Source organism: Gopherus flavomarginatus, chromosome 11 (assembly GCF_025201925.1).
Source record: "Gopherus flavomarginatus isolate rGopFla2 chromosome 11, rGopFla2.mat.asm, whole genome shotgun sequence".
Lineage (NCBI taxonomy): Eukaryota > Metazoa > Chordata > Testudines > Testudinidae > Gopherus > Gopherus flavomarginatus.
Genome location: NC_066627.1, coordinates 18,230,327 through 18,242,740, shown reverse-complemented (window position 1 = coordinate 18,242,740; position 12,414 = coordinate 18,230,327). Strand labels below are relative to the sequence as shown.

Here is a 12,414-nt window from a genome sequence, read left to right as displayed (position 1 = left end):
AAGTGTTCTCTGACTGGTTTTTGAATGTTATATATTATTATAATTGACACCAGATTTGTGTCCATTTATTCTTTTGTGTAGAGACTGTCTGGTTTGGCCAGTGTACATGGCAGAGGGGCATTGCTGGCATATCATGGCATATATCACAGTGGTAGATGTGCAGGTGAACGAGCCTCTGATAGTGTGGCTGATGTGATTAGATCCTATAATGGTCCCTTGAATAGATATGTGGACAGAGATGGCAACAGACTTTGTTGCAAGGATAGTTCCTGGGTTAGTGTTTTTGTTGTGTGGTGTGTTGTTGCTGGTAAGTATTTTCTTCAGGTTTGGGGGCTGTCTGTAAGTGAGGACAGGTCTGTCTCCCAAGATCTGTGAGAGTGAGAGATCATCCTTCAGGATAGGTTGTAGATCCTTGATGATGTGCTAGAGAGGTTTAGTTGGGGCCTGAAGGTGATGGCTTGTGGCCTTCTGTTACTTTCTTTGCTGGGTTTGTCCTGCAGTAGGTGACTTCTGGGTATTCTTCAGATTCTGATAAGCTGAATAACTGAATAATTTGAATTAATTTGCAAACTGGACACCATTAAATTAGACTTGATTAAAGGCTGGAAGAGGATGGATCATTACACAAAGTAAAAATTATTTTCCTATGCTAATTTTTCCCCTACTGTTACTCACACCTTCCTGTCAACAGTTGGAAATGGGCCATCCTGATTATCACTACAAAAGTTTTTTTTTCTCCTACTGATAATGGCCCACCTTAATTGATTAGTCTTATTATAGTTGGTATGGCAACACCCATTTTTTCATGTTCTCTGTGTATGTACATCTTCCTACTGTATTTTCCACTGCATGCATCCAGTGAAGTGGGTTTTAGCCCACAAAAGCGTATGCCCAAATACATTTGTTAGTTTCTAATGTGCCACAAGTACTCCTCATTCTTTAAAATATTAGCAGGAGTTAATATGCTTCCACTCTTTTGCTCCTGAATCCCAAGTACTCGGAGAGAGTGTGTGTGTGTGAGAGAGAGAGAGAGAGAGAAACAAAAACAAAGGAATATATTAAGTAAATCCAGTGATTTTTTTCACTGGAACCACTCTGGATTTACACAGCAACTCACCAGCTTCAATGCAGGATAGACAAAGAAAGAAGCCCAGACATCAGTCAGAGAGAAGAGTTCATCTTCAGCCGCCTGTGTCGCAATAGTAAATTCCTCTTGAATATGACATGAAGGTTTGGAAAGTGTATCACACAGGCGTGCTTCCAAGACCTGCACTTTCTCTGTCCAGTCCTTCTCTTGGTAGAGGAAAGACATGCACCTTTCAATGAACCAGAACAGATATGGCTGAGACTGAGAGAATAGGATGGGCAGTTCCCCCTTCCCCTTTTAATCTTCATACCTTTTATTTTTCATGCCAGGTATTCTAATTATCATCCTGGTGTTGTAACAAATCTGTGACTTAACAGGAACTTCATCCACGGCTGTCTGTCACCATGTCCACTGGGAAATTTATGGCAATAACAGGGATAGAGCTAAGATTGTCTGCTGAAAGCCAAGATCTCTGCCACTCTGAGCTATGGAGAAACTCCATTATCTGCTTCTCCAGAACCTGTGATCCACCTAAGCAATTCTGATTTGACCTAACAGAGAGCAGTGGTGAGTGCACTAATCCGGCCATAATAGGTATAATGAGATCCCAGGGCCCTTCTTGAGCCAATAGGGAAACTACATGGCACTACAGAGTGTATGACACGGAGAGAAGCAATTAAGATCTCAGCCAGAAAAGGACAATGGTAACACACACACACACACTGCCCATTTCACTAGGCCACCCTCACTCATCTGTCCCATTTTCTGCTCCCCTCACTTACCTCAATGGAGTGACTCTCAGAACAAGGTGCTACACAGCAGGCATAGAAACTGATTCTGGCCCTGGTTGATCAGCTAGAAGTGTCAGAAGATTTTTCTTTCCCATCTCTTCCTCCATGGTCAACTCCACTCTTCTTCCTTCCTCCCAAGCCCCAATGCAGGAGATCTGTTTCACTCGTCCCTGTCCTTTCCTCTGTGTATTCCCCATCTCTTGGTAAACCTCAATGAACCCCAAACCCTTAATACCCCCCCACACACAGATTGCTCTTTTCTCACTGTTCCCACTGCTGGAAGCCTATCCTCTGTCACCTTGGTTGCTGTAAACATTGCTTCTCTAGTCTCCACTGAGCTTCTCCAGCTCTTGAGTCTGCCCAGAATGTCCCTGCATCTTCTAACCATGTCATCCAGCACCTTGAGTCCCTAGGATCAGATCTTCATGCCTGGCCAGGAGGTAGATGCCCAGTGAGCAGGCACTGGGTTAAGGCTCAAGACACCTGCGTTCTAGCCCCAGCTCTGCCACTGACCTGCTGTGTGACCTTGCGTGTGTCACTTTACCTCTGTTTCATTTCTCACCCATTTCCTGCCTACTTAAAGGTGGGATTTCCAAAAGTGACTTATGAACACAAATCCCATTGCAAATCAAAGGGTGAGTCATTGAGGGTGTGTCTGCGCTGCACTCAGAGGTGTGACAGCAGCATGTGTAGACAGACCTTTGCTAGCTTTGATCAAGCTAGCTCAAGTGCCAACTGCAGTGAAGCTGCAGCAGCATGGATGTCATGTGGGTGAGATGCGTGGGTACGTACTCAGGGTTCAAAGCAGGCTGGTACAGCCCGTGTTGTAGCACCAGAGCTTCACTGCTATTGGTTCCCAAGCTAGCAAGGTTAAAGCTAGCTCAGGTATGTCTATGCTTGTTACATCATGGCCCCTGATTGCAGTGCAGGCATACACCTAGGTGCTTCTTAAAATCTCACTCATAATGCCTTCAAAATGTACCTAATTGATAATAAGAATGCCCCAGTGACCACGAGCTGGGAAAAATTGGAATATTTTCCCTTCTAGTGACATGCACCTACCAGGTGGAACCCGATACCCCACACAGGTACATGACAGCATCCAACAGGCCCTGATTCTTCAGCTCCACCAAGGTTCCCAGAAGGGCTATCATGGCCCGCAGACCTCCGCCTGATCCTAGGACAGCGATATTAGGCATGTTATCCTGGGGAAGAGAAAAGAGGAAATGACAAATGAACTAGGAATGATGAGTGATCTCTGTTATGCAGCTCTTGGTACAGGTCCATTCAAGAAATTCAGAGAGAAAGCCTCAAGTTCCAAGGCTGGTTTGCCTGATGTTAGGAAGCATCCTTATCAGGTGCCCAATGACCTGAGTCCCATCCTGAGCCAAGAGCAAATGCATCTTATCTTCATTTTCAGCCATAACCACACAGTAGCAGAGCAGTAATCCCTTAGGGCTCTTTGAACCTCTGGGCCTTTTTGCTTAAAATCCTATGCACCAACATACAGACCAGGACCAGAATTTTCAAAGAGATGCAGGCAAGGGCCTAGAGGGCATTTCAAAAGCACCTAGGCAATTTAGGTGGCTAACTCTCTTTAATTTCCATTGGACTTGAAATAGGGCTTTAACTTACTAGTGCTCTGTACTGTGCTCTGTGTTCATGCCCCTTACTCTCCATGATTAACGGGCGTGAGTTTGTTTGTCTGAACAAATGTGTGTAATGTAGGAGGACTAGTCTTTGTGTCTGAAACATAACGGAAGAAATGCAGCTGCTCAAGAAATGATTTTTATTCCTATACAAATTTGCTTTCTTTTTTTGGAGACACCAAATTGTTCATCAAAAATTTAAAGGGTGGGGGCTGTCCAAAACATGAAACCCCACAAACTGATCACCCCATCACCTGTCTGCTCCCCAGTAGATTTTTAGGTGCTCTTTATTTCAAAAAGTTTCTGATTTTATTGTTAAGAATGGACATTTCTGTGTTCATAAAATAGCAATTTTTCATTAAAATGCGTTGAATGCAACGTGAGCCCGCTGTAGTACTAATGCACTAACAAGATTAGTGACAAGTGAGTCACCAATGGAGACTGAACCCTGAGCACCAAAAAACTCATGTCACTCTCCCTAGTGCTGAAGGAAGAATATTGTGAGGAGGAAGCAACGGTAGACTCTGAGACTGACATTTGCAAAGCCCTCAGAGGGGAGATGTTCCCAAATATGTCACATCTACAGGAGTTTGCATCCCTCCAAGGACCATCATTTTTCAATGATGGGCAACAATCCTGGGAAATTCCTCACATATCTCCATCATGCTAGTTAACAGAGTGACCACAGGGGATGAGTAGCAGTAGTTGGCTTTTACCCTCTGTGCAGTTCAGCAAACAGATGGGGCTGTGGTACATGTAGGAAGTATGTTACACAGTCACTATTCATTACTGATATTAATACTAAGTCAGAGAAGTATCAATAACACACTCAATTCTCTATCCCTCTAAGGCATTGTTTCTCAACCTATTTACCATTGTGGGCCACATATGCAGCTCTCTATGTGTTATCTGGGTTGGGGGTTGAGAACCACTGTTTGAATGCAAACTGTGCACTACAGTGACAGCTCTAATACCCCCTGCCCCTCTGTTCTCTGCTGCAGGCTTTGTCTGGCTTCAGAATTACAGCAGTATATACAGACACACTGGCTGAATTCACGTGCTCATGGAGCCCTCTAAAGATTAGCCCCAGCAAGTCCCTTACTACATTCTAAGGGTGTTACTCCTTTAGCCAGAGAGGTAGGGAGCTTGTACTTCTAGAACAGAAGGCCCCCAAGTCTGAGTCCTGTCAAAAGTCATAAGGTTTGTATTTCTGTGTCCATTGGTTGCCCTCTGGTGCTTTGGGAATGTTGTATTTCAAGGGGACTATCTCCATGGGGCAGGATTTTGGAGGCATTTCCTCCCACTGTACCAGGCATCTCAGTCACCATCCACGTGGCTAACATGCTAGATTGTTCTCCTTAGCACTATGGGCAGCATAGGCCCCTACCTCATCACAGGCAATGCCAAGGCTCTTGAGGCACTCCAGAACTTTTGCCTTTCTGTTCCCAGTGGCTTCTTTCTCACCCTCTGAGAGCTCATGGGAAAGCCGGACACGTACATCATCCTGCCAAAAATAAAATGCCAATAAAATATCTCATCTCTCCAAAGGCTGCCAGGGAGTGGAGATGTAGGGTCTGGGTGCAGATATCACAGGTCCCTCAGAGGTTACCCAGGATTCACTCTTTATATGTGTATGGTGGCTGTACCTAGAAACCTCAGCCAAAGTCAGAAGTAGAGCTGGATGAATGTCTTATTTTTTTGTCTCACTGGAAGTTCTGAGAAACTGGGTCAAAACAAATCCAAAAATTGTGATGAACTCTGTTAAACTGAAAGAAATCCACACTGGGTCAAACAAAACAAGTTTCTGTATGACAAATAAATTACCTGTTTCAGTTGAGATCTCTCCATAGCTTCTCCCAGGTTTCCCCTTAGAGCTCCTGGTGATGTGGAATTCTTTCTTCAGTGGCAAATGGACTCTTCAGGGAGCGCACAGATGGGAGGAGCAAGTCACCTCTAACAGTTTTTTTCTTCTTTCTGTATCTGTTTCAGAGAAAAGGAACATTTAGTATAGCCTCATTGGGATATCGAGTGGAAATTGCAAAGGAGTCTAAGGGAGTTAGGAGCCCAAATCCTACAGAATATCAGCCTAGAAATGTAAAAGAAAGTAAACTAACATGGAGCTTGGTGGTTCAGAGGTTCTACATTCCAAATATAAAGAAGAAGAGAGGGAATATGGTTGGTGTATCAGGTTCAGATTTAAAAAAAAAATAAAGGCAAAACCTAGAAATAACATTTCTTTCCTGCTACAACCAAATGTTCCCCAACCTGCCCTTCTGATACAGTTAGTTATAATCAAACATGGAAACAATTGTTGTGGTTAAGATGCGTTTCAAAAGATGCCGTTGGAAAAGCAGACTCTCAGATTCATCAGTGTCTGCCAGCTGGAGACAGTACGGTTGCAAGGTTGTGGTTAACAGAATTGAGGATGCACTTGTGAATGTTCCCCTCTAGCACCGAGTAGATGCTGAGTCACAGTATATATCATGCTGAGTAGCGGTTGGGCCAGTCCGTTATCTATCAGGTAGCTCTTGTAGTGTTATTAACGCAACGATACAAGACTGCAAGTCATAATGAGCAAGCAATGGTATCCACAGTGCATGGGGAACTGCTAGAGCTGGTTGTTAAAATTCTGATGAGAGATGTGTTTTGCTGAAGTTTGCTACTGTTGTCAAAATAAACACATGTGGGGAAAGCCCACAACTTTTAGAACTTCCTGGCTTCCTGCCAGCTTGCCAACCCACCTCCTCAACATAGTGCTGAATGAGCTGGGCCTTGAGGCTCCTGGAGCTAGATTGACAAAGGGATATAGTCATCTTGAGACAGAGCATCACCACACCTCAATTTTAGGCACCTGACAAATCACTGGGATTCACAAAGCCTGAATGGGGAGAGTGAGAGGCCTCAGAATGGGATCCACAAAAGCCAGCCCATTAAGATAGCCAATAGGATAGCATGTCTGAAACACTGTCCCCCTTAAGCCGAGGAGTTCGGTGCCCACTTCAGCTTAAGATTGTCGACTGTGAGCCCTTGCCTGGAGTCCACTGCCTAAGGCATTTCATGCTAGCTGTTGAATTGGGGAGGAGATGAGCCTCACTCATACTTGTTGGCCCCACAGCTAGAGTACTCACCTCAGATATAGGAGTGCCCCATCTGACAGAGGAGAAGAAGGGATCTGCATCTCTCAGGTGAGTGCCATAACTGCTGAGCTATGGGACATTATGAAGCAGGGGGTCCCTGCCTAAAATGGTTCCACTCTGGATGAATACTTTGTCAGGAAAGCAAGGGGTACGCTTTCAAGCCACCGGGCTATAGAGTTATTCTCTCTCACTCTACTTCCCCCTCACCTGCTTTATTTATCCAAAGTAAAACAGCTTCAACAGGTGAGACTGAGGATTTCCTAGATCAACCCGTGCTATAGTGGTTAGGACAAGAGGTAGCAAAGCCCTGTGCAAATCCCTTCTCCCTCAGGCGGAGCAGGCACTTAAACAGGGCTCTCTCGCATCCCAGGTGATTCCCTGAACCACTGGACTAAAAGTGAGGAGGGAAGCAGTTGAGTTCCTACCCTTAGGAGATATTTTGTGTGGTGTTGGGCAAGCTCAGAGTGCACCTGCTGGATTTTCCCCTTCAAGTGAGTTAAGCAGAGGAACACCTGTCTTCCGCTGGGTTTTGCATCACTCTGGGGCATATGCATCTCATACCCAGAGTGAAGTAGCTGTGCACATGCCCAGAGGCAGAAATATATGCACTAAGGAAACTTCTGCTACAAAAATGTAGGTGCTGAGCAGATTTATGAATCTCAGTGAGGTCTACATCTGGGATTTGATCCAGTGTGCCAACCAGGGGGAATGGGGAGGGTGATCCCTCCAAAAAAGTTTTTGCATTTGCTCAATGTTGCATAGTCCGCAGGGTCGTCGGGGAAGGGTCATGTCCCAATTACTTTTAAGCAATGGTTCTGTAATAAATCAGTACAGCTGTTCTGGTGGTATGGGTGCAATGCCACTGAAATTTGATTTGGCCATCCTTCTGTACAGACAAAGTGGCAGCCAGGCCTAATTTCAGAAAGTGGTGTAGCAACCTAGCATTTGGCACCTGTGCGGCCAGCCTTTCACAGTCCTGGCTCCACAGGCATCCTGCCTGGTTGGAAAACAGGGAGGTGACAGCCTGGAAGTCCTGGTTCACCATTCTTCAGTGGCCTAGGTTCTTGGCACCCTACCATGCAGATTCCCCTGGGAGCAGGGGGTCCGGGATTCTGAGAGTAAGCAGGTCTTGGGCAGCCCTCCCCGCAGACTGCTCCTGAGCTAGACTCCATTCTCTCCCTTGGAATATTTTGAAATGTTGTAGGTTTGTTCCTCATTCTGAAGTATCTAAATCCTCTGCCACACAGAATTACCTCCCTCTACCCAGCTCACAGTACTGCAGAAAGTTACACATCACGTGAATGGCATGGGACATGTTTGAAACGAGGAGAGCAGGAAACTAGCATGGATAGTGGGAGGTGGCTCATGTGAGGCTTCTTCCAAGACGAAGAGAGGCCACAACAAGGCAGTGACATTTGTCACCCTGCAAAAGCACATTTCTCCTATGTTGGGCCCCTTGCCCTTCCCTGTTTTGGGGTGGAATCTTGCGCAATTCTTCCCCTCCTGGTGCAAGAGTAGGTACACTACCCTGTGTACAGGAATCACTGATCATCCTGCAGGTGTGGTGAGACACGCTAAGTTAGACACACTTAAGAGGATGGTACAGAAACAAATGTTGTTTGGAATAAATGGAACAAGAGAGTAAAAGGTGTTCACATGATCCTGTTGCTGCATGACACTAAATAGCTAAACATGGTATGAGTTTTGAGTACAGAGACCTCAGCTTGGTTAGTTCCATGGCAAACAGACCATTAAAAATTGTTAGAACCATTTATCAAAGATACAGAATAAGAAAGAGAAAACACTATGCATTTAAAATATAAAATACTAAGATCTTTAGTTTAATAACATTCTTTGTTCCTTTTCTCTTTGGCTGTGGAGATTTTGTAAGGAAACCTCTCTGACAGTTGTTGATAGGATCATAGAATATTAGGGTTGGAGGAGATCTCAGGAGGTCATCTAGTCCAACCCCTTGCTCAAAGCAGGACCAACACCAACTAAATTATCCCAGCCAGGGCTTTGTCAAGCTGGGCCTTAAAAATCTCTAAGGATGGACATTTCACCACCTCCCTAGGTAACCCATTCCAGTGCTTCACCATCCTCCTAGTAAAATAGTGTTTCCTAATACCCAACCTAGAATTCTCCCACTGCAAATGGAGATGATTGCTTCTTGTTCATTTGTTTAGGTCACTCTGGATCGTATCCCTACCCGCCAGCATATCTACCTCTCCCCCCAGTTTAGTGTCATCGGCGAACTTGCAGAGGGTGCAATTCATCCCATCATCCAGTTCATTAATAAAGATGTTGAACAAAACTGGCCCCAGGACCGACCCCTGGGGCACTTCACTTGATACCAGCTGCCAACTAGACACTGAGTCGTTGATCATTACCCATTGAGCCTGACAATCTAGCCAGCTTTCTATCCACCTTATGGCCCATTCATCCAACCCATACTTCTTTAACTTGCTGGCAAGAATACTGTGGGAGACCATATCTAAAGCTTTGCTTTTTTGGCTAATTAGACCCATTTGGCCATAATGACTTGTCATTCATTATTATATCTCCCTGTGGATGAGTGTGCTGTAACTGTCTGCTGCCCTCTGATAGCCTCACAGAAATCAAATACATAAGCTACCTTTTAAGATACAGGTTAAAAATTATACAGATCGTCCCCACACTCATCACAGGCTGATACGTTTAAAGGACTCCGGGGATACATCTATATTGCAAAAAAATAAAAACAATGAATTCAAATCGCAGAGGCTGGATGCTATTCTGAAGGAATTAGCTGAAGAAATCTCAGAGTCACTGGCAAAAAATATTTACAAACTCATGGATGGAAGGAAATTTCCCAGAAGACTGTAGAAGGGCTAACATAGTGCCCAACTTTAAAAAAGTGGGAAAAGGAGAAGCTGGGGAATAGAGACCAGTCACACTGACCTCAGTACCCGGTATGTTCCTAGAGCAACATATAAAACATTCAATTTGTGGATACCTGGAGGATGAAGGGGTGAACGCTAGCAACCAGCATGGATTTACCAGGAACAAGTCAAGCCAAATCAGCTTGATTTCCCTCTTTGACAGGGTAACTGATTTGGTGGATAGGGGGAATGCAGTGGATATAATATACCTGGACTTCATCAAGGATTTTGACATAGATAAGTAAGCTAGAGACATGTGGGCTTGGTGGACCTACCATTAAGTGGACACATAATTGATTAAACCACCACAGACAAAGAGTAATTATTAATGGAATTTTGTCAGATTGGAGGGAGGACTCAAGTGAGGTTCGACAGGGATCTGTTCTGGGTCCTGTGTTGTTTAACATCTTTATTAATGACCCGGATGTAGGTATAGAGAGCGGTCCCTTCTAACCCTATGATTCTGTGATTCTATGAAATGTGCAATGCATTCCCTTCAATTGTATTCTTTCAGAGTTCATTAGGGATTACAATCCTATTATTTTAGTTTTTTGACTGATCTGGGCATATCATAGTTTTGTTTCTCTCTTATGCTTAAATTTAATTCTCTGAGTTCTAAAATGCCTGACCTGTCCTGGATGGAGTAATTATCATTTTTACTTTTATCACCCTACTGTGCTTTGTCATTTATTATTTAAAGGGGTACAATCAAATAATTATCTTTTAGAAAGTAACTTTTGCTTGTACTCACCTTAGCAGTGCCAGTTTGAAAAAAGAAAAAAATAGCTAAACACATAACTTTCAACACTGTGCAGATTAAGGTTGCTTATTTTCAAATTGTATTTTTAGTTATATCTGTAAAAGAGCTTAAAAGTCATATGAAAATAAATGCGGTTCTAAGTCTAATAGTAATAGTAATGATGGAGTCAAATGTTAGTGAGTCATGTACATGATTGTGATTGGTAAATATAAATGTCAAAATAATTAGAAAAATAAATGTCTGTTCTTAATAAAGAGAAAAAAACGTCATGTATGTTAAAATTAAGTATATACTTTTTAGTGGAGTAAAAAACAAGTGACTAATGTAGAGTAGATAATGACAGTAACACAGAGTGTGTCTGTCAGAAAAAGTAAGCAGATTTTAAGCAGATTTCATTTATTTTATGTATCTCTACTAAAGATAGTGTACAAAGTATCAAACTTGTGTTTCTGATCCCTGTGATAAAACTCCAGAACTGATACCTCAAGGTTTGGGATTGGGAATATCTTGCTATGTTATCTCCTGATTCTTCTAAACTTACATATACATTTAAAATATGAGGAATTGGATACAGTGCTCCATTCAACTAATTTCTAATTATTTTCTTCAAAAACACCACTAGAGTTTTCAGGTGCCTAAGTAGCCCCTGGAATTATGGTTAAAATTGCCCCCCACTCCCAGAATCTGAAATGGCACCTCTGGTGAGCCAGAAGTGGCCAGAAGGCTGAGGAATGGCCCTGGCATCTGCCAGCAAGATGCAGCCCCTGTGTGACAGTGCGGAGCCCAACTTGAGTGGCAGACCAAGCACCAGGCATCATGTGCTGCAGCTGCAGCGCAGAAGTAAGGGTGGCAATACACCATATACCATGCCACCCTTACTTCTGTGCTGCTGCTGCTGACAGCAGTGTCGCCTCAGAGCTCGGCATCTGGCCATCAGCTGCCACTCTCCAACTGCCCAGCTAGGGCTCAGTTTGTGCTGAGGCTGAGCCCCAGTACCCCTTTCAATACAAATTAACCACTGGTGCGGGGAGGAAGTGTGGCCCATAGTTGATGGGGTGTAGGGAGCCCAGGGAGGCCACAAGGGCCAAGGGTGATGGGGCAGCACCTACAGGGGCCAGGGACACCAAAGTACAAGTTCACCTAGGGTGCCATTTTCCTTTAGGCCTGCTCTGCCCATGTCATTCCCACCTCTTCCATGGAGGGTGTAGCCAGAACCCATATATTGTCAGTTCCTGCTCCCAGCTAGATCTCTCTCATAGGGTGAGAGCTGGAGATTTGCACCCCACTTTGAGCTCCCAGTTGAGCTGGTCTTTCCCCTCTTAACCCCTCCCTCCAAGACTAACACCTGTTGCAGGTGTAGTGAGACATAAGGACATTTGAATAGCCATTCACATTATTTGGGTCAGACCAATGGTCCATCTAGCCCAGTATCCAGTCTGCTGACAGTGGCTAATACCAGGTGCTTCAGAGGGAATGAACGGAACAGGCAATCATCAAGTGATCCATCCCCTGTCATCCATTCCCAGCGTCTGGCAAACAGAGGTTTAGGGACACTCAGAGCTTGCGGTTGCATCCCTAATCATCCTGGTTAATAGCCACTGATAGACATATTCTTTGTTACCCTTCAAAGAGTTTCACTATACTAGGGTGGTCAGAGTTCAAACAAACAACACTTTTTATTAACACAAAAAATCCCAATTGCAGTTAGCTAGAAACACCATGAATCACAATTACATACAATCAGAGGTGAAGCTGAATTGGCAATGTCCTGCTTCCGATGGCCAGTTGTCTGCAGGTCCTCTGGGGAGAATGTTTTGCTAGCAATTCTCAGGCAGTATTTTCTCTCTCACACTCTCCTTATCTCTGTGGTTTCCTTGCTCTTGTTATTTTTATAGTTAAGATTTTGGACATGTGCCAACACTGTGATTAAGCACTTGCTGCTGCACTCAGTGTCATAATCTGCTGCTTTACCGCAACTGTCTATTTTTGCACAATTTTTTCTGCCTCAACTTGATATCCATATGATCTGCACACTACTGGTTAATAGTGGTAAAAGTTTGAAAATACAG

General features: G+C 44.1%; 1 protein-coding gene across 1 annotated transcript in view; it reads right to left on the bottom strand.

The window, feature by feature from the left end:
* LOC127031108 (cytosolic phospholipase A2 gamma-like) overlaps positions 1-12,138 on the bottom strand; it is a 43,458-nt gene extending 31,320 nt beyond the window's left edge. Inside the window, exons 1-5 of the mRNA XM_050917866.1 lie at positions 12,084-12,138; positions 5,352-5,507; positions 4,915-5,031; positions 2,941-3,083; positions 1,118-1,316 (exon numbers count right to left, since the gene is read on the bottom strand). Of these exons, the coding sequence (XP_050773823.1) occupies positions 1,118-1,316; positions 2,941-3,083; positions 4,915-5,031; positions 5,352-5,375 (483 nt within the window). The 5' untranslated portion in view covers positions 5,376-5,507; positions 12,084-12,138. The remainder of the gene's footprint in view (positions 1-1,117; positions 1,317-2,940; positions 3,084-4,914; positions 5,032-5,351; positions 5,508-12,083) is intronic.
* Between the last annotated feature and the right edge of the window lie 276 nt (positions 12,139-12,414).